The 18,901-nt window shown below is 40.8% G+C and overlaps 3 protein-coding genes across 4 annotated transcripts; 2 read left to right on the top strand and 1 right to left on the bottom strand.

Moving 5' to 3' along the window:
• The first annotated feature begins 5,518 nt into the window (after positions 1-5,518).
• Positions 5,519-7,672, top strand: Alg3 (Alg3, alpha-1,3- mannosyltransferase). Its single transcript, XM_011139463.3, has one exon. It carries the CDS (start codon positions 5,581-5,583, stop codon positions 6,889-6,891), a length of 1,311 nt encoding a protein of 436 aa, XP_011137765.1. The 5' UTR covers positions 5,519-5,580; the 3' UTR covers positions 6,892-7,672.
• On the top strand, positions 7,628-11,456 carry LOC105182204 (hydroxysteroid 17-beta dehydrogenase 12 spidey). Its single transcript, XM_011139462.3, has 4 exons — positions 7,628-8,030; positions 9,120-9,495; positions 9,754-10,097; positions 10,217-11,456. Exons 2-4 carry the CDS (start codon positions 9,121-9,123, stop codon positions 10,482-10,484), a joined length of 987 nt encoding a protein of 328 aa, XP_011137764.1. The 5' UTR covers positions 7,628-8,030; position 9,120; the 3' UTR covers positions 10,485-11,456.
• Positions 11,457-12,991: 1,535 nt separating this feature from the next.
• On the bottom strand, positions 12,992-18,880 carry LOC105182207 (uncharacterized protein DDB_G0271670). 2 transcript variants are annotated; one of them, XM_011139464.3, is made up of 6 exons: positions 18,340-18,880; positions 17,341-17,495; positions 16,254-16,485; positions 15,090-16,162; positions 14,640-14,941; positions 12,992-14,446 (listed from the first exon to the last, which is right to left on the bottom strand). In XM_011139464.3, exons 1-6 carry the CDS (start codon positions 18,404-18,406, stop codon positions 14,374-14,376), a joined length of 1,902 nt encoding a protein of 633 aa, XP_011137766.1. In that variant the 5' UTR covers positions 18,407-18,880; the 3' UTR covers positions 12,992-14,373. The 2 variants fall into 2 exon arrangements, with proteins under 2 accessions (XP_011137766.1, XP_011137767.1); XM_011139465.3 differs by having other exon boundaries at positions 15,090-16,150; positions 18,340-18,879.
• Between the last annotated feature and the right edge of the window lie 21 nt (positions 18,881-18,901).

The following is an 18,901-nucleotide window of genomic DNA, read 5'->3' as shown; positions in this document are numbered from 1 at the left end:
ACCTGTCGAAGCCTGTATCTCTAACCGTTTAGGAGATATCGAAGGTTAAAGTATTCTAACCTTTCTCGTCGATATCCAGCCTTCATCCGTCATATCTCCGCTCTACTTGGGAAGTAAGAAGTGGTTCCATGTAGTCCAAAATGTAGGGTTTTGAAAGGGCTTTAATTTGGTACCTGTCCGAAGTCTCTATCTCTAACCGTTTAGGAGATATCGAAGTTTAAAGTTCCCAACCTTTCACCGTCGATATCCAGCCTTCATCCGTCGATATCTCCGCTTCTACTGGGAGTAGAGGGTCGTTCATGTAGTCCAAAATGTAGGGTTTTGAACGGGCTTTAATTTGGTACCTGTCCGAAGCCTGTATCTCTAACCGTTTAGGAGATATCGAAGTTTAAAGATTTCTAACCTTTCTCCGTCGATATCCAGCCTTCATCCGTCGATATCTCCGCTTCTACTGGGAGTAGAGAGTCGTCCATGTAGTCCAAAATGTAGGGTTTTGAAAGGGCTTTAATTTGGTACCTGTCCGAAGTCTCTATCTCTAACCGTTTAGGAGATATCGAAGTTTAAAGATTTCCAACCTTTCACCGTCGATATCCAGCCTTCATCCGTCGATATCTCCGCTTCTACTGGGAGTAGAGGGTCGTCATTGTAGTCCAAAATGTAGGGTTTTGAAGGGCTTTAATTTGGTACCTGTCCGAAGCCTGTATCTCTAACCGTTTAGGAGATATCGAAGTTTAAAGATTTCTAACCTTTCTCCGTCGATATCCAGCCTTCATCCGTCGATATCTCCGCTTCTACTGGGAGTAGAGGTCGTCCATGTAGTCCAAAATGTAGGGTTTTGAAAGGGCTTTAATTTGGTACCTGTCCGAAGCCTGTATCTCTAACCGTTTAGGAGATATCGAAGGTTAAAGTTTTCCAACCTTTCTCCGTCGATATCCAGCCTTCATCCGTCGATATCTCCGCTTCTACTGGGAGTAGAGGGTCGTCCATGTAGTCCAAAATGTAGGGTTTTGAAAGGGCTTTAATTTGGTACCTGTCCGAAGCCTGTATCTCTAACCGTTTAGGAGATATCGAAGGTTTAAAGTTTTCTAACCTTTCTCCGTCGATATCCAGCCTTCATCCGTCGATATCTCCGCTTCTACTGGGAGTAGAGAGTCGTCCATGTAGTCCAAAATGTAGGGTTTTGAAAGGGCTTTAATTTGGTACCTGTCCGAAGCCTGTATCTCTAACCGTTTAGGAGATATCGAAGGTTAAAGTTTCTAACCTTTCTCCGTCGATATCCAGCCTTCATCCGTCGATATCTCCGCTTCTACTGGGAGTAGAGGTCGTCCATGTAGTCCAAAATGTAGGGTTTTGAAAGGGCTTTAATTTGGTACCTGTCCGAAGCCTGTATCTCTAACCGTTTAGGAGATATCGAAGTTTAAAGTTTTCCAACCTTTCTCCGTCGATATCCAGCCTTCATCCGTCGATATCTCCGCTTCTACTGGGAGTAGAGGGTCGTCCATGTAGTCCAAAATGTAGGGTTTTGAAAGGGCTTTAATTTGGTACCTGTCCGAAGCCTGTATCTCTAACCGTTTAGGAGATATCGAAGGTTAAAGATTTCTAACCTTTCTCCGTCGATATCCAGCCTTCATCCGTCGATATCTCCGCTTCTACTGGGAGTAGAGAGTCGTCCATGTAGTCCAAAATGTAGGGTTTTGAAAGGGCTTTAATTTGGTACCTGTCCGAAGCCTGTATCTCTAACCGTTTAGGAGATATCGAAGGTTAAAGATTTCCAACCTTTCTCCGTCGATATCTCCGCTTCTACTGGGAGTAGAGGGTCGTCCATGTAGTCCAAAATGTAGGGTTTTGAAAGGGCTTTAATTTGGTACCTGTCCGAAGCCTGTATCTCTAACCGTTTAGGAGATATCGAAGGTTAAAGTTTTCCAACCTTTCTCCGTCGATATCCAGCCTTCATCCGTCGATATCTCCGCTTCTACTGGGAGTAGAGGGTCGTCCATGTAGTCCAAAATGTAGGGTTTTGAAAGGGCTTTAATTTGGTACCTGTCCGAAGCCTGTATCTCTAACCGTTTAGGAGATATCGAAGGTTAAAGATTTCCAACCTTTCTCCGTCGATATCCAGCCTTCATCCGTCGATATCTCCGCTTCTACTGGGAGTAGAGGGTCGTCCATGTAGTCCAAAATGTAGGGTTTTGAAAGGGCTTTAATTTGGTACCTGTCCGAAGCCTGTATCTCTAACCGTTTAGGAGATATCGAAGTTTAAAGATTTCTAACCTTTCTCCGTCGATATCCAGCCTTCATCCGTCGATATCTCCGCTTCTACTGGGAGTAGAGGGTCGTCCATGTAGTCCAAAATGTAGGGTTTTGAAAGGGCTTTAATTTGGTACCTGTCCGAAGTCTCTATCTCTAACCGTTTAGGAGATATCGAAGTTTAAAGATTTCTAACCTTTCTCCGTCGATATCCAGCCTTCATCCGTCGATATCTCCGCTTCTACTGGGAGTAGAGGGTCGTCATTGTAGTCCAAAATGTAGGGTTTTGAAAGGGCTTTAATTTGGTACCTGTCCGAAGCCTGTATCTCTAACCGTTTAGGAGATATCGAAGTTTAAAGATTTCCAACCTTTCTCCGTCGATATCCAGCCTTCATCCGTCGATATCTCCGCTTCTACTGGGAGTAGAGAGTCGTCCATGTAGTCCAAAATGTAGGGTTTTGAAAGGGCTTTAATTTGGTACCTGTCCGAAGCCTGTATCTCTAACCGTTTAGGAGATATCGAAGGTTAAAGTTTCCAACCTTTCTCCGTCGATATCTCCGCTTCTACTGGGAGTAGAGAGTCGTCCATGTAGTCCAAAATGTAGGGTTTTGAAAGGGCTTTAATTTGGTACCTGTCCGAAGCCTGTATCTCTAACCGTTTAGGAGATATCGAAGTTTAAAGATTTCTAACCTTTCTCCGTCGATATCCAGCCTTCATCCGTCGATATCTCCGCTTCTACTGGGAGTAGAGAGTCGTCCATGTAGTCCAAAATGTAGGGTTTTGAAAGGGCTTTAATTTGGTACCTGTCCGAAGCCTGTATCTCTAACCGTTTAGGAGATATCGAAGGTTAAAGTTTTCCAACCTTTCTCCGTTGATATCTCCGATTTTACTGGGAGCAGAGAGACGTCATTTACGGCAAAATATGGGGTTTTGAGAGGACTATATTTTGATGGCAGAAACAGGCCTGTATCTCTAGCCGTTTAGGAGATATCGAAGGGTAAATTTTCCAATTTGTACCTTTGATATCTCCGTTTCTACTGGGAATTGAGAGTGGAAATTTAGATCCCGTAACGAGAGTAAACAGACTTGAAAGAAGCGCTGACCTAAAACAAAAAAGGTCGTAGTCTAAGAAGCGGTATGACGTTGAATATTCTACACAAGACCGGTATACTCACACAGTTGAGAATTATTTAGAATGTTTGATTGAGAACGTGATGAATTAGAGATCCGCGTTCATGGACCGTTATCCGTCTCCGTCTGAATCAATATCTCTTGTATACAACAACGCAATAAATAGATAGACAGAGATTAACGAGAGTAATTGCAGATTCATAAATTCATGATTACTAGTCGGATGATGGCGTATCGTGAATGCCGAGCGCGAAATTCCGACTTCTTATTCCCGGAAAATTCGTCAAACGTCCGCTCTCGTTATCGGAGATTTCCCGTATAATAAATGATTCCACATATCTGAAAACGTAACGTATCGCTGCCGACGTCCTACTTCCCGCCTTGCTGGAGTCCTCCGGATTTCACTCGCTCACGTTTCTAATACCGATACTCGCGATTCGACCGTGCGATTAATCAACGTGATGCCGATTGAGTATCTCGAGGACCAACGAGATATATTTCTTTTAATTACACGAGATGGAAGTGACGAGAGCGTCGCGCACGGCTGCTGCTGATGAAATGAGGTCGAATACATGAGGTGCGCGAGTATTATAATACGAAGGGCAAAAAGTGTCGTCGCTCGCGAGCCGATCAACACAATCGGCGCGATGTAAACATTGCGGGCCTCGGCGGCGGTTGAAGCAAGAGAGACTTGCCTTTGAACGTCTCTTGTTTTCTCGAAGGTTTCGGAACGACGAGGGGAATGCGAGGAGACCTTTCAACTGTACGCGACATTGATGCGCTCTATTTATTGATTACTGAAAATAAAGAAAATTACTCTGTCGAAGCATCGGACATTTGTTAGCTTTATGTTAATTAAAGAGGAATGTATACGATTAGAAAATGTGTTAGCAACTAATTGTACAGAGTGTAAGTTGTTGTGACGCCGTTTTCAGAGAATAATTAAAGGTCATGGTAACGTTAAGGAATGGAATTTCATCCTATGCGAATTTAGTCGCGCTCTTATTAAATATTAGTCCTGTATAAAATGTATTTAAAAGTATTGTTTCGCATTCACGAGATTTTGTCGTGAATTCTGCTCTCAAATTGGATCGTGGGTGAATACTTTTTAATGCGACGGGGAATAGAACGTGAAAATCTTGTATGCCTCTGAATCCGAAAACGATTAGGAGAAGAAGTGAATATTTTTCAATACGAAAGTTCGCATTTAAAAATTATCGATTGCGATTGAATACAAGGTATATTTGAAACGAATTGAATCCTTGTTAATGCGAAGCATTCACTACTGCCATCTCGCATTTAGCGCGGTGAAATTTAATGGGAACTAATACTTTTTATTTTCCCTTTCTTCGGATCAGAAAGCAGAATTCAGACGTATTCAAAATGTCAATACTTTTTAATATGTTTCAGTTCGACATTTTATACAGGGAGATTATCCGCTGCGGACAATAACTCTTCTACTTTTCATTTAATATTCAATGATGATAAATAACATTTAATTGCATTCGTTTGGCTTTTTTTATTTCGAAAATAAGAAAATATATACCGGGGTGAGATTTTACCCATGACAACATTAACGTGATTTTCTTTGATGCTTTTTTTAAAAGTTCAAATATTTCGTCGACTCGCGGGATATTTATAATCGGAGTCTCGTCACGTTAATTACGTGAATAACACGTGCTCCTCCGAGCGGATCGAATGCTCACCGACGGCCACTGTCAGTGCCACGAGCGAATGTCCGGAGCGGACGGGATGCTGAATTAAAAAACAAGACGAAGTGAACGGGACGCGGACAACGATACATCATGCGTCTCCATACATGTCAAATTGTTTATTATAGAAGAGACTTTGATACGGCAATATATATTCGAAGATTTAACATTTAATACGTACTTTTATTTTTTCTGCTCCTCCCCCCCTCTCTCCCGCTCTTTTTAGACCACCGGGCATAGTCTGGCATAGAGATGGCAACTGTCATTGCAGCACGGACATAAACCGCCTGAAAGTGGATATAGCATGGACTTCCACCATATGCAGATTTTACCACCGAGACCTGAAAGTGGATGTACTATCGTAGTTCCCCTCTCAAAATGAATGCAGATGGCGTTCTTTCCCAGTGCGGAAAGTCGGTGTCGCAGAAAATGTCGTATTGGCCGCTCTCAGGTTACTCTCTGCTGCGGTCCACGTGTATCGCAAAGCGACATGGCGCCTCGTAGAGAAAGCAGGATTAACATCAACTCAGCGAGGTCCGCGAAGAAAAGTGACAAAAGTTGGATAAAGAGTCGCTTAGAATGGCGATACCTCGTTTCCTTGTTAACCGAGCCGAAGAGACTGCCGTTGACAGCGATCTCGTTCGTTCTACTGGAAGTGGTGTTGAATATCCTGATCATCAAAAATGTATCGTATACCGAGATCGACTGGAAAGCGTACATGCAGGAGGTCGAGGGTTTTATCAACGGCACTCACGACTACTCAAAACTGAAAGGTGACACCGGGCCGTTGGTTTATCCCGCTGGATTCGTCTACATCTTCTCCGGTTTGTACTACATAACTTCACACGGCACGGACATCAGAGTGGCGCAATATTTCTTCGCGGCTCTCTATGTCATCACGTTGGCGTTGGTCTTTCGAATTTACGCGAGAACGAAAAAAGTGCCGCCCTACGTCCTCATCTTGATGTGTTGTACTTCCTATCGGATACACTCGATATTCGTTTTGCGGCTATTCAACGACCCGGTAGCGATGGTACTGTTGTTCGCGAGTATCAATGCATTCTTGGACGATCATTGGTATTTGGGTAGTATATTATACAGCTTCGCCGTGTCGATCAAAATGAATATATTGTTATTCGCCCCGGCGCTTCTCATAGCCTATCTGCGCATACTAGGAACGTTCGGAACATTCAGGCATTTATCCATCTGCGCACTCGTACAGTTAGCCCTTGGCCTTCCGTTCTTACTAGAAAATCCAGTCGCGTATATAAAAGCTTCCTTCGACATAGGCAGAGTATTTGAATTTAAGTGGACTGTAAACTGGAGATTTCTACCGGAAGATATATTCGTTCACCCGTACTTTCATGTTTCTCTGTTACTTCTGCATGTCTTAACGTTGTTTTATTGTGCATTTAGTTGGAACACTTATTTGAGGTCATATGCGACATTGAAACATGTCGAGAAGGATTTAAAACCTCAACTTCGCGGCAAGGAGAGAGTAGACACGTCTATGATAAGTCAGTTGTTTATTTATCCCTTCTTTGTTGCAAATTTCATCGGTGTTATGTTCAGTAGATCACTGCATTATCAATTCTACATATGGTACTACTATACCTTGCCATATATGGCATGGTGTACTCATTACAAGACTGTCTTTAAATTGACCATCTTAGGCATGATAGAACTGTGTTGGAACACATATCCAAGTACAGTTTTCAGTAGCACAGCTTTACATCTGTGTCACATGGTTCTGCTATATGGAATTCTTAAAAGTAGGTCGAATAACATGAAAAAGGAGTAAGAAAAGAGTTTTTATCTTTAATTCCTTCCTATGTAACAATAACATAAGAGGAAGAGAAAGTACGTGTCATGTGTGTGAGAAAAGAGTAAGAGTAAAGAGAAAAATCGTATAGCTCATAATCAAGTTTTCCTATATATATGTAATTATATTCATGTTTTAAAACATACAAAACGCTCTCCGTTCATGATTTTGTAACTTTTACAGGATTGTTGCAACTCATGATATTTGTACATCCATGAGTGTGTATGTGTGTGAAAAATGTATCTTTTGTACATAAACGAAATAAAATAGGATCGACATTGTTTTATTTATATGTTATTGTTTGTTTCGTGCCTTATCACTATGCGGATAAAATGGTTGCATAATTTATCAGATGATATGTCAAGTTACAATCACAAATGACGGCATCGACGACGTCGGCAAGTCACGTTTGAGAAAAATACGATAAGATAACATAACGATGAGGAGAGATACATTCGGTACAACACCGAACGGTACGGATTGATTCAGCGAAACAGCAAAGTTGTACGTGCAGCGTAAAGTGTGCCGTAAGAAAGAAGTCACCTTTCTCTCCTGCCGAGTGTATTAACGGTTCTTTTTCGTCCGGGAATTTTGTGCCTGCGATATCCTCCCTTCCTGAATCAATTCGACTAGTGCGATATTAGCCCTGACATTGTGTGTGCGCGCGCGCGCGCGTTGGAGGACAACTCGCCGGGCGCCGTTAAGATCGATCGCGTCTGCTTCTTCTCTTGCAGTATCGCCGCAACGGTATTCGGGTACGCCGGTTTGTGCCGTCGCGACACCCTTTCACGCTACAATTTCACCTTTCTACAATGGCCTATTTACCGCCGTTTTGCTTCATTTCCTCATTGTCCTCTTCTCGATGCTATCATCGATCTTGACCTTCATCCTCTCCATCGACTTCGCTGCCCGCGCAATTCCAATGTGACATTTATCCTTGTCATTAGGAAGTTCGTTATTTTGGAGATAAGAATTTTCTCACAATTTTCACGAGCAATTTCGATCAGTTTTGATCCGCGAGATTGTGACTTCTCTATCGTGGACCAGAAAGATCTGCTACTTGTGGGACATCGGACATTCGGAAGCAGAAGAATTAAACTGCAACAAGATCAAATAAGGTAAGAAAGCGAGAAAGTACCACGGCTCGATTGCCACGCATTCGACTATAAAACGTCGGAGAAAGTTATATTGCGATGAAATTTTGTAGCGCGTTACTGTTGTTAGACAATTGTCCATTGGATGAATCAAACGACTTATCTCCATAACGTCTTTCCTGAAATCGAACTATGGATATTTTTTCCTCGTGAAGAAGTATGTTTCAATACGAAATATCAGATATCTATTTTCCAATTATTTTAATTTAATACTTTTATACTTTTTATATTTTAATACTTTTATTTAATACTTTTATTTAATTTAATACTTTTATACTTTTTATATTTTAATACTTTTATTTAATACTTTTATTTAATTTAATACTTTTATACGTGAACTTACGAGGGAAATCATTTTGTATAAAAAAATCATTCTCTTTGGTTTGACCTTGAAATGAAGAATAAGAACGAAATGAAGATATAAGAATGTTTAAAAAATTTTTATTTCTTAGATATTTTGATCTATTTTCAAATTTGATGGAGATATTTAAGTGTTTTATTTTTTATGATTATATATGTATATACACATTTATTTGTATATATATTTATTAATTTATATTTATATCTATACACATCTGTGTGTATATATAATATATAAATATGGAATATATTTAGTATATATATTTAGTATATAAACGTCAATTTATTCTTATACATTTGCTTAATATATGGTAAACTCATATTTGAAATGCAAAACAAAAATATTTCCATATCAGTTAATAATGTACGTGACATTACGCGAACCGGCAATGACTGGCATTCGTAACGATAAGACTTAAATTAACTCAGCAACTCGAGCTTAGTCGAAGATTTTTAACCAGCGCGAACGGACGAATATATTTCAAGAATTGAATTTCTGCTCGAATTAGCTCGAATAACAAAATAAAAATTTGCGATTCGATACTATATTGCATTTACTATATTATATCAAACGATTGATAATAAATTCAAATGTGATGAAGCGATCGAATTTATATTAATTTAAATAACTTTACGCATTATTACGCGTTATTATTACTACTATTACAATTATCGTTGGTACTGTTATTATAGAATGGCGTTAACGTTTTGGGAGAAGATACTATTGGTAATAATAGCGCTCATCAGCTTGAGAATCTTTATAAAAGCCTCTCTTCTAACATGGAGAAAGTTGATTGCTCCGAGTCTTGGTTTCGGGATTGATTTACGAACTCAAGGAAAATGGGCGGTGGTTACCGGTGCGACCGACGGGCTTGGAAAAGCGTTCGCCAAAGCCCTTGCCGAAAAGGGTCTGGACATTGTCCTGGTGTCGCGATCCATGTCCAAGCTGAAAGACGTGGCTGCCGAAATCAAGCAGAAATACGGGGTTGAAACTCGCGTCGTGGAAGCTGATTTGACAGAGGGACAAACAGTTTATGCCGAAATCGCCAAAGTGACGGAGGATTTGGAGGTAATATAATTTGTCATATATTTTGCGCGAATGAATCAAGTAGTACTTGACGATAAGATGTAGTCAGTAACGAAAAAAAAAAGAAAAAAACCGAATATAGTTTAGAGTAAAAGAGAATTGCCCTCTTTTATCAAAGATGCAAAGACGAAGAGAACTGCTGCCTGAGAATTTCTGTCCCAGGAAATTGTCATCCGCAAAAAAATGCCTTTTCATTCTCTTCTTATCTCGGTACTAAGATATTAAATCACTCTCCGACAGGTGGGAGTCCTCGTTAACAACGCTGGTACCAGTTATGATCATCCCGAGTTGTTTACAAACGTGTCGGAGGAAGTTCTCGCCAAAATACTGCAATTAAACGTGGCCGGCGTAACAGGGGTCGCGAGGGCATTGTTACCCGGCATGATGAAGCGAAAAAAGGGAGTGGTGATAAACGTCAGTTCAATGGCTGCCGCTATACCGAGTCCTTATTTGTCGGTTTACGCCGCTAGTAAAGCGTACATCAACAAACTTAGCGCTGATCTAGCAGCAGAGGCGGGGCCAAGAGGTATCACCGTCCAGTGCGTTCTTCCTGGACCTGTTGCTACCAAAATGTCAAGAATAAAGTAAGAATTGCTTAATCAGAGACAAATATGTTCCCCCAGCCTTGGGACTCAGATTCTTTCTACGAATTATACAATTTTTTCTTTACGAACTCGAAATTCATGTTTACGTGGATTTATAGACGATCAACATGGATGGCGCCAACTCCGGAGAAATTCGTTGAGGCGTCGTTGAAAACAGTCGGCATAGAGTCGCACACGACTGGCTATCCACCTCATTCCCTGATGGTCGGATTCGTAAACGCCCTTCGTTATTTGTGCGAAGCGGGCGCGGTGTGGCTAGTGACAAAGACAATGCTTAACATAAGAGGTCGTGCCCTTCGGCACAAGGCGAAAGCAAAAGCGAAGGCTCAAGAAGTATCGCAGCGCGATGTTATCAGTACAGATTAATTATCAAATAAAAGTGTGCGTTATAACCGTTATAATAACGACATTTTTTAGGCTTTGCTCGTTCAGATAACACAATCTCCTCCAAGGGACGTCTTGAGCATGTCCTCCGGACATCTGGATGTTCTATGGATGTCCTTTGAAGGTCTATGTTTCCCAGACAATTGTACTTTTCGAGAACAATTTAATTAATGTTTTACACTACGCATGTGTGATGCGATTTATTACAACGAATAAAATTATTTCAGTTAATAATTAGTTTTGATACACACACACATACACACACACACACACACAAAGTAAATGATATGTGATATAAAAAATACGATTCTTCAATATTACTTTTTTAATTATTGAATGAAGAGAATAACGTAGGAAGATACTTCAAGAAATAAAACCGTCGTCAATCAACAGTACTAAAAAGATCTTAAAGTCAAACCACATACTGAGATTGAAGAATGTGAATTAGAAGAGATCAGAATTTGACGAAATTAGTTCGGATTTTAGTTCGTTTTGTCTCAATCAAATTTCAAAGTAGTCATTCACAGTTCTAAATCTCTAATATTTATTTTAATTCTATAATCTACGTTACAAGCAGTCACAAGTTTTTACTGATAAATCAAAATCATATTCAACAATAGGGCAAAAGAATCTTTGAAATAATTAAAAAACAGCTTCATGACAAGAAAAACTTTCCACTTTCGAATCTACTTTCGAATGGTGCTTCATTTTATTTGTATGTTCAGTAATGAGGAAAAATGATTTATTTGCTAATAATTTATATTTCATAGAATCATGGATAAGAAGACGTTACAAGAAGTTTCAAGAAGCCCCAAGAAGTTCCATGTTACAATTACAAAGAACTATTGTTCGGTCAACATTATGAATCTGTACATGTATGTGTGTGTACGCACGTGTGTATGTGTATGTTTTTGTATGTAAGGATACAGGAAAATATACTAATATTAAAAACAACATATCTAATACTGAACAATACCTTAATACTGGAAATGATATATCAAAAACTTCTCTTTATACCACACTCCTATCCGACCTTAGAAATCAAATTTGGACAAAACAAAACATGGTAAGCTTGTACTCGCGCTTGTACTTATACACACATATTTTGTGCTCTATTGGATTTACAGACAATTTACAATTAAAATATATCCGTGTTACAATTTTACTTTTTTTTTTATTCATAACAGTTCAGAACTTTCATTCTTTCTTTTCCGACTTGAATATAACAAGAGTAGCCGGATTAATTCTTTTTTTACATATATCTACATGGTAGCAAAAAGCATTAAAAGTCATAGGTTCTTTGATTCCTTGATGAATATGTAAAGTCAATTTTTTCCTACCCAGAATTTGAGAAAACCATCATTTGTTACGATCCCTTAGATTTTCGATATAAACATCCAATTCTGACTTTCGATTTAAACTCAAATTTTCACAATTCTTCTGAGTCCTTGAGGAAAAATTCTTCGTAAATTCTCTATTTGCACTTATGAAGGCATTTCGACAATCCGCAAATTCAAATTAAAAAAAGAAACCTTGATATTTCACATGAATATAGAGGAGTTCAGTCACACTCTGCATCTTTCGTTGCAGCTGAAAAGCAGTTTTAACAAGTTAATCTTCCGAAGGTAAAGCAACTCTACAACTTTTTATAATATATAATTAATAACAAGATTCAGAGATATAAAAAAACAAGTAAAACCTATTTAGTGACAAATATTTACGGGTCAACTATGAATTTTTAAGCGTCTTATCGGTGCTGCAGGCAACTTATATACGCACATTAATAAGTATATTAACAAAGAGATTTCGCATTCGTAGACGTTTCATGAAAGAAAAATTTCTATGACTTGTTACATTGTTTTGGAACTATCCTAGTATCATGTACATATAGATATGAGTTTATCCTACTTTTTTACAATAAAGATCTACCATTAAAATTTGTATATTTCTTTGGATATAACGTAATGCTTTAAAAAATAACAAAAAGTCAAAGCTCATTAACAGATAAAAAAATAATCACAGGGAGAGTCAAATACGAACCAAATGATTCGAGCGTATCAACATGTATGTCTGATTCGTATTAGACTTTCCATTAATTGAACAATATATTTCCTCGTTCACTGGTAACCAATGTTTAAAGAAAAAATACAGTGGTAACATAGTAGTGACAATAATGATAACGGGCAGGATAACAATGACAATAATGGCGATGGTAATAACGTTGATGATATGATTTATGTGATGATTTTTATAATGATAATGAGACAACGAAGATAACGAGAAGGTGTGAAAGTTTGAGACTTCACTTTGAAACTTCCCAGATGATATCGACACGCGTTCCTGCAAATTTCCTGCTTACTTTTTATTTTCTATCTTACAGACAATTATTTTCTTATTTACGTTTCCCTCGTCCTCGCCCAAACCTACTCGTCCAGAATCCCTAATCCGAAAATCTCCATCTGTCCACACATGTTACGTTGGAATTTTAAGAATTTTCTACAGTCATCGTTTTCTCCGTCTGAAACTTTTCACTCGGTGATATTAATTTCTCACTCAATATTTTTTCTTTCTTTTTCTTAGCTATACGAGAGAACAAAGTTCTACGTTTGTAAGAATCGCCCTTAGCTTATCATACAATAATTCGTATCTTTGATTTGCATTTTTTTTTCTTTTTATTCTTGCCTTTCGTTTCTTTACTTTTCTGGCAAGTTTCAAGATAATTACGTAGTAATATTGTGTCAGTACTTATGTTTCTGTCACGCATTGCTCATCGTTTTACCGCTGCACATTTCCCCCTGCCTCTCTTCTTTCTTTAATATTTAAGTAGATTTTGTATTCCTTCTCTTTTTTACTTTGTGCCCTACGGGGTTCCACCCCAGAGTAGAATAAACATTCATCTATCTATCTATCTACTTCTATATCTATCTATTTATCTATCTATTTATCGTCGCTATGCGACACAAACACAGACGACGGTAGTCATCTTCCGTTATCACGTAAAGATCATTGTCTCAATGGGAGCCGACGTTTCACTTGCTGGCGATGTGTCGGAAACTTTCCAATTGTTTCGAGAATTGTCCGGATGTCAAGTTAGTGGATGAAGAATATAAGCATCGGACACCTTACCAAGCAGAATTATATGTGGCAATGATAAACGGTACGATAAACAATATATATTGCCTTGTTGTTTATAGCGTAATATGAACATCTGCCCCCTGCTCTGCTATTCGCGTCACAAGCACAGTTAAACTGTTTTAACGCATTTCAGGTTCGGAAAGTTCATCATGAATTCTAACAAACTTTCATTACCTAATGATGACGATAGAAATGGTAATGTTTATGATGTCGATTATAACGATGATAACGCTGACGATGGTATGATATTCTAATGGTAATGTTCACGCTGATGACAATGATAATAATGGTGTTAATTACGACAATCGCTATAGAGGATGTCCCAAAAGATTGGCAGTTTCTCTTGAACGTTGATGCCACATGGAGAGTAGAGAAGCTAAATATTCTGGAAGACTCAGGCTGTCGCCGCACCGAATAAATGGAAAAATTCGCGAAAATTAGGGAGTTTCCTCCACGCATTGTTGTGTCAAATTTTTTACACCGATTCTCTCTCTCTCTCTCTCTCTCTTTCTCTCTCTTTTTGAATTTTTTTCCACCATGATCTTTCTTTGATACGATGCGAAAATTATCAATGCATCGACACTCGAGCAATGATCGTATCTGTGAGAGGAGGAGCGCGGTAATTCTGGGACACTCTGTATAGATAGTTTTAATACTTATGTATATAACATATAGATACTATATGTGTATTCATTTTATTTGCGCGCTTAAACATTGTCCGCTATTTTTGTAATACTTAGTTCTCGTCGGAAGATCCGCTGGAACTTTCCGGCATAGTGCTGAACCAATTTTCACGAGCCCCGGTAATCCTAGATGACAAAGAAACACTTCATGAATTTTCTTGGAAAACTATGCGAAGGAGGAGATACTTTTACACTTGAACAATAACGAGAACGTTTTTGCATTTCGTAAATATCGAAAAAGAATCATAACAAAATTGACAATAACAACCGAGTTATTATATCTTGTAATTATAACAATTAAAATAAAAAATAACATCACCTTGTACGTTGACGTGTACTCGTCGGCAGTGTAAGTGAAGTTCTATAATATTGTGGCGTGGCACTTGATGCTGCATCGTCTGGTCTTCTGTGCAGTGTCATGGTTTCGTGAAGAGACGTAACTAGTTCGTCCTCATTATCTAAATAATAACGAGAACCCGTCGCACTCTTACAGTTTTCGCACTCACTCCGATAATCATCTGTGTCATCGTGCAGAGTCGGCAATGCTTGCATACTGCAAGTACACGTTACCGATTCGAAACTGCCGCTCGCATTCATCTCGTTAGCTGCGCTCAGCGAAGGCTGCAACAAATCCAGGACAAATCGTATAATTGACGAATATTATTCGTGAGAATTTCACAAACCCATTACGATATATTGCATTTATCGTGGCGTAACGTAACAGTTTTATTATATATTTATTTTATCGTACAACGACGCGTTGCTGTACCTTGAACTCGCGACTCTTCTCGGAGATGTCAGTCGTGTGCGCCGTATATTCGGAGACGCAATCGGAAGACTGTGCCGGCAGACCGGACGCCGATGGTAACGGAGCGTCCGCGTAGAACACGTCCGAGTTCTTGGTATCCTTGTAATTAGCCGGGACGGCCGCGGGCGACAGTTGTACGGAGTGCGAAAGGCTCTGCGGCGCGATGCTGCCCGGTGACAGGCGGAAGTAATCCTTGGCGGAGCAGTCGGTCGAAAGGTCCTTCGCCCTGCCGCCGGTCACGACGCGCTGAGTGGCCAGCGTCCTCGGGATCGTGCGATGGGAAGACGACACGTCGGAATTCGACAAAGTGGCCGATATCGTGAACGCGCCGGCGCTCTGACGCGAGAAGTTTGTCGTGTGCTGACGGTAACTCTTGGGTATCGTAGAATGCGATATCGGCAGCATCGATTGCTGCTGCGCGGATACGTGGCCACCGGCGGCGGAGTGTTGCCCGGCGCCGTCGTTGAAGCTCGTCGTGCCGATCGAGACCGGCAGGTTCTCGTACATATTGGTGCCCATGGTAAAGCTCGTGGTGGAGGTACTAGTGTTCAGACCAGTGGACGTGGTGCTGCTCTGGCTCACCGGCCGGTAATTGGCATACGTACCGGGGCTGGAGAGCGGTCTGCTTGAAGACGATGACATCAGAGGCGCGCTCATGTGATTATCGTTGGACGACAGCTGCTGCGTGCTCACGGTTAATTCGTTCGGGGCGTTCGCGACGACCGCTATGCCTGTGTGATTGTTGCCGCTCGGCATATAGCTGTCGGAGAAGTTCATCGACAGCAACGTGTGCGGATTCATCGACAGCAACGCCTGCTCCGCCCTCGCCGCGGCGACCGCCTCCTCGTACGGCGGGGGCGCCTCCCCGCGTGGGAAGTAATTGCCAGGCGGTTTCCATAGCGAATAACCGGTACCGCAGGGGATGTCGTCCATGGGGACTCCGTGCAGTAAGCCGCCTCTCTCCAGGTATCCCATATTGCCTAAGTTTCTTTGGTCCTCTCCGATTTGTCTGTTCTCCCGACCTGCCACACAAACTGATATACCACGTACTACGTTTTTATTGAGGAAGGTCAACAGACGCGAAGCATCCAACGAAACGGAAGAGGGGACATCGTTAGCTCTTACCTTGTATCTTGCGCTGACGCAGACGATGTATCAGAAAGAATAACAGACTCATTGATAATATCGCTGTGACAAAACTAGCAACCGATCGCAAGCCCAAATCGTAATTTGCGTTTCCATCTATTATGTTGGTTCCCGTGCCGTCGGCTTTGTCATTAGATATCGATGACAACGTGTCGTCCAAACATATGAACTCGCAGCAAGTATCGCCCCGACGAAAGGATTTGCAATCCTCCTGTTGCACACAGAAGAGACTTTACATTATGCATACTATGATTTGTGATTTAGATTGGATAATAACAATTATATATAATTTCGTATCTTGTTAAGAAAATTAGCATATTGATTTTATCTACAGCCAATATCATAACATCATCAAGCCTCATTAAGTCATGTATAATGTATAATTAATTAATTATACATTTCATCATACACTGACCATATAATAGAGAAGCAAGGAGATGAGGTAAAAAACAGTGATATCACATTTATTCACTATATCTTGGATGATTAAATGATCCAGTAAACTTTTATATAATTAGCAAAAATCAATATGTTAATTACTATTATCTGTGTATTCATATTCATATTTGATGCAAAAGATAATTACGTTCGTTCTTCGGACTGAGAGAACACTGTGTATATATATATATATATATAATTTCTGGTACAAAATAAATAAAAGAAGTAAAATATAAGGTGATAAAAAAAAACTTACTGTCTCAAATGTGAAACAAAAAGCATAATGTACATAACTTTCAATGAGTTTCACGACGCTTTCCTATCTGATATAAGAATTTGACTCTTAGTGATGTACAAGTACATTTTTCTATTGGGTACTGAATGCATTCTAAAATTCATCAAGATGAATGTTTGCAATTTTTCCTCCACTGACTGTACAATGTGTGCACAATGTACACAGACTAGTATAATAGATATAAAGTTTACTGTATAAAGTTCCGCCATTTCAAAGTTTCTCATGAGAAATACATTATGTCCTCTAAAAGGATAATTGTGTATATCATGATTGTTACACTAGCCTATATGTCATTGAAAACTCCTAGACTCTAAGAGGATTAATACTACATACCTCGAGGAACTTGCAGATGAAAGCTTTACACAATTTTGGGTTGCCATTGTCGCAGATGCAGAAGGTGCAGGGCTCAGGTCCAGGTATATAGTGGAAGCCACTTTCGTAGGAGCGCCCATGTTGGTCTTTGCAAGCGACTCCGCTTTCCGCGTGTACTATAAATATTAACAGGCGTACTTGTTATCAAAAGAGCAAAAAAGACGTGGTTGATCAAGAAGTAAGAAAAAAGGAAAGCTGAAAGCCTTCTGCAATAGATACACCGCAGTATGTTTCTCTCGCTCCGACAGATGATATCGCGCATTGTTCAACAAACGCTTACGTACGTTACACGTGCTGTCACACGTCCGGATGTCCTTTTCATGAAGCCTGCTAATTACGGAGCGGATTAAAATAGGCGGATAAGATGTCGATGCGTCGTTTCTCGCGGCACATCCCGTTCTATTTTACACGGCGCCCGTGAAACGCAACGAACCGATGCGTCGAGAGAGCGCCGCTTTTCAATTTGAAATTTTACCCTTAATTGATGCCAATTGAAATCTCGCGGCGTAATGGACAGATCAGTACGAGACGTAATTGAGATATAACAACTTGAAAACACGATTGCGTGCGCGAGAGGAACACGCGCGAGCGCGCTCGCGTATGCACACGCACATGCATCTCGCGCGCGCGCGCGTACGTAAAACGATGGCTTCTCCAACACGAGGAGGCACACTTGCGCGCGCGTATATGCACCTTTGCATGGCATATAGAACGTGTCCTATTTTTCTGACAGCCCTCGAGCGACCGACTTTGAGCAAACACGCGGGCGATAACGCAGAACGCAATCGATGGCGTTACAAAAATACAAGGAGACGAAGGTCTCTCCCGAAGGGGGCTCGGAAGAGAAGGGAAGAGGAGAGAAGAGGAGAGAAGAGAAGAGACGGAAAGGGGCGGGATAGGGCGACACGGTGTAACCGTGTAATTATTACACGCGCGATCGCATACGTGCAATGAACTTACCCTTGAGGCGAGTGAGGATGAACGTGAGCCACGCATAACCGAATAGGTTACCGCTACTGTATCTCATTCTGCATTTGTTATCTCGTCATAGCGTCTGGGCCTCTGTACCGCGGTAGCGATCCTTTTTCCCCGGCGATTCCCCCGATCGACCTCGTTGAGAGCTGTCAATTAAGTGACGTTGGTCCTGCGCTCACATCTCGGATATGCGTGGATATGCGTCTCGCGCTCCGTCGTCCTTCGCCGCTGAGGACATCCGTGAGAAGGAACAAGCGACGCATTCACGTTGTTACACACACACTGTGTTTGACAGCTACATCTCTCCCCCCGGATGTGGCGTAGCGTTGAGAAACGCGCGATTATTATTCTCGGACCGTCATCGCCTCGAGGTCGTCCGGCCGTTCGCTCGCTCGTTCGTTCGTTCGTTCGTTCGGTGTTCGCTCACTCGCTCTCGCTCACTCGCACTCGACTACTAATTCACTCTTCCCCACTTTCCTTAGCGCGCGCAAAAACCACCGACGACGATCCCGCGACACCGTACGACCGATTCACGTACAGCGACTCC

Source organism: Harpegnathos saltator, unplaced genomic scaffold (assembly GCF_003227715.2).
Source record: "Harpegnathos saltator strain DR-91 unplaced genomic scaffold, Hsal_v8.6 scaffold555, whole genome shotgun sequence".
Classification (NCBI taxonomy): Eukaryota; Metazoa; Arthropoda; class Insecta; order Hymenoptera; family Formicidae; genus Harpegnathos; species Harpegnathos saltator.
The sequence above is the reverse complement of the archived record's forward strand: the minus strand, read 5'-3'. Positions and strand labels throughout refer to the sequence as shown.

Excerpts from the sequence above, each read along its gene's own strand:
- LOC105182204 (XM_011139462.3), top strand. The coding sequence starts at position 9,121 with ATGGCGTTAACGTTTTGGGAGAAGATACTATTGGTAATAATAGCGCTC. Across the intron at positions 9,496-9,753 it reads AAGTGACGGAGGATTTGGAG|GTGGGAGTCCTCGTTAACAA; the intron begins GTAATATAATTT and ends ACTCTCCGACAG. Across the intron at positions 10,098-10,216 it reads ACCAAAATGTCAAGAATAAA|ACGATCAACATGGATGGCGC; the intron begins GTAAGAATTGCT and ends GTGGATTTATAG.
- Alg3 (XM_011139463.3), top strand. The coding sequence starts at position 5,581 with ATGGCGCCTCGTAGAGAAAGCAGGATTAACATCAACTCAGCGAGGTCC.
- LOC105182207 (XM_011139464.3), bottom strand. The coding sequence starts at position 18,406 with ATGAGATACAGTAGCGGTAACCTATTCGGTTATGCGTGGCTCACGTTC. Across the intron at positions 17,496-18,339 it reads CATCCTCACTCGCCTCAAGG|TACACGCGGAAAGCGGAGTC; the intron begins GTAAGTTCATTG and ends TAATATTTATAG. Across the intron at positions 14,447-14,639 it reads AGTACACGTCAACGTACAAG|GATTACCGGGGCTCGTGAAA; the intron begins GTGATGTTATTT and ends TTTGTCATCTAG.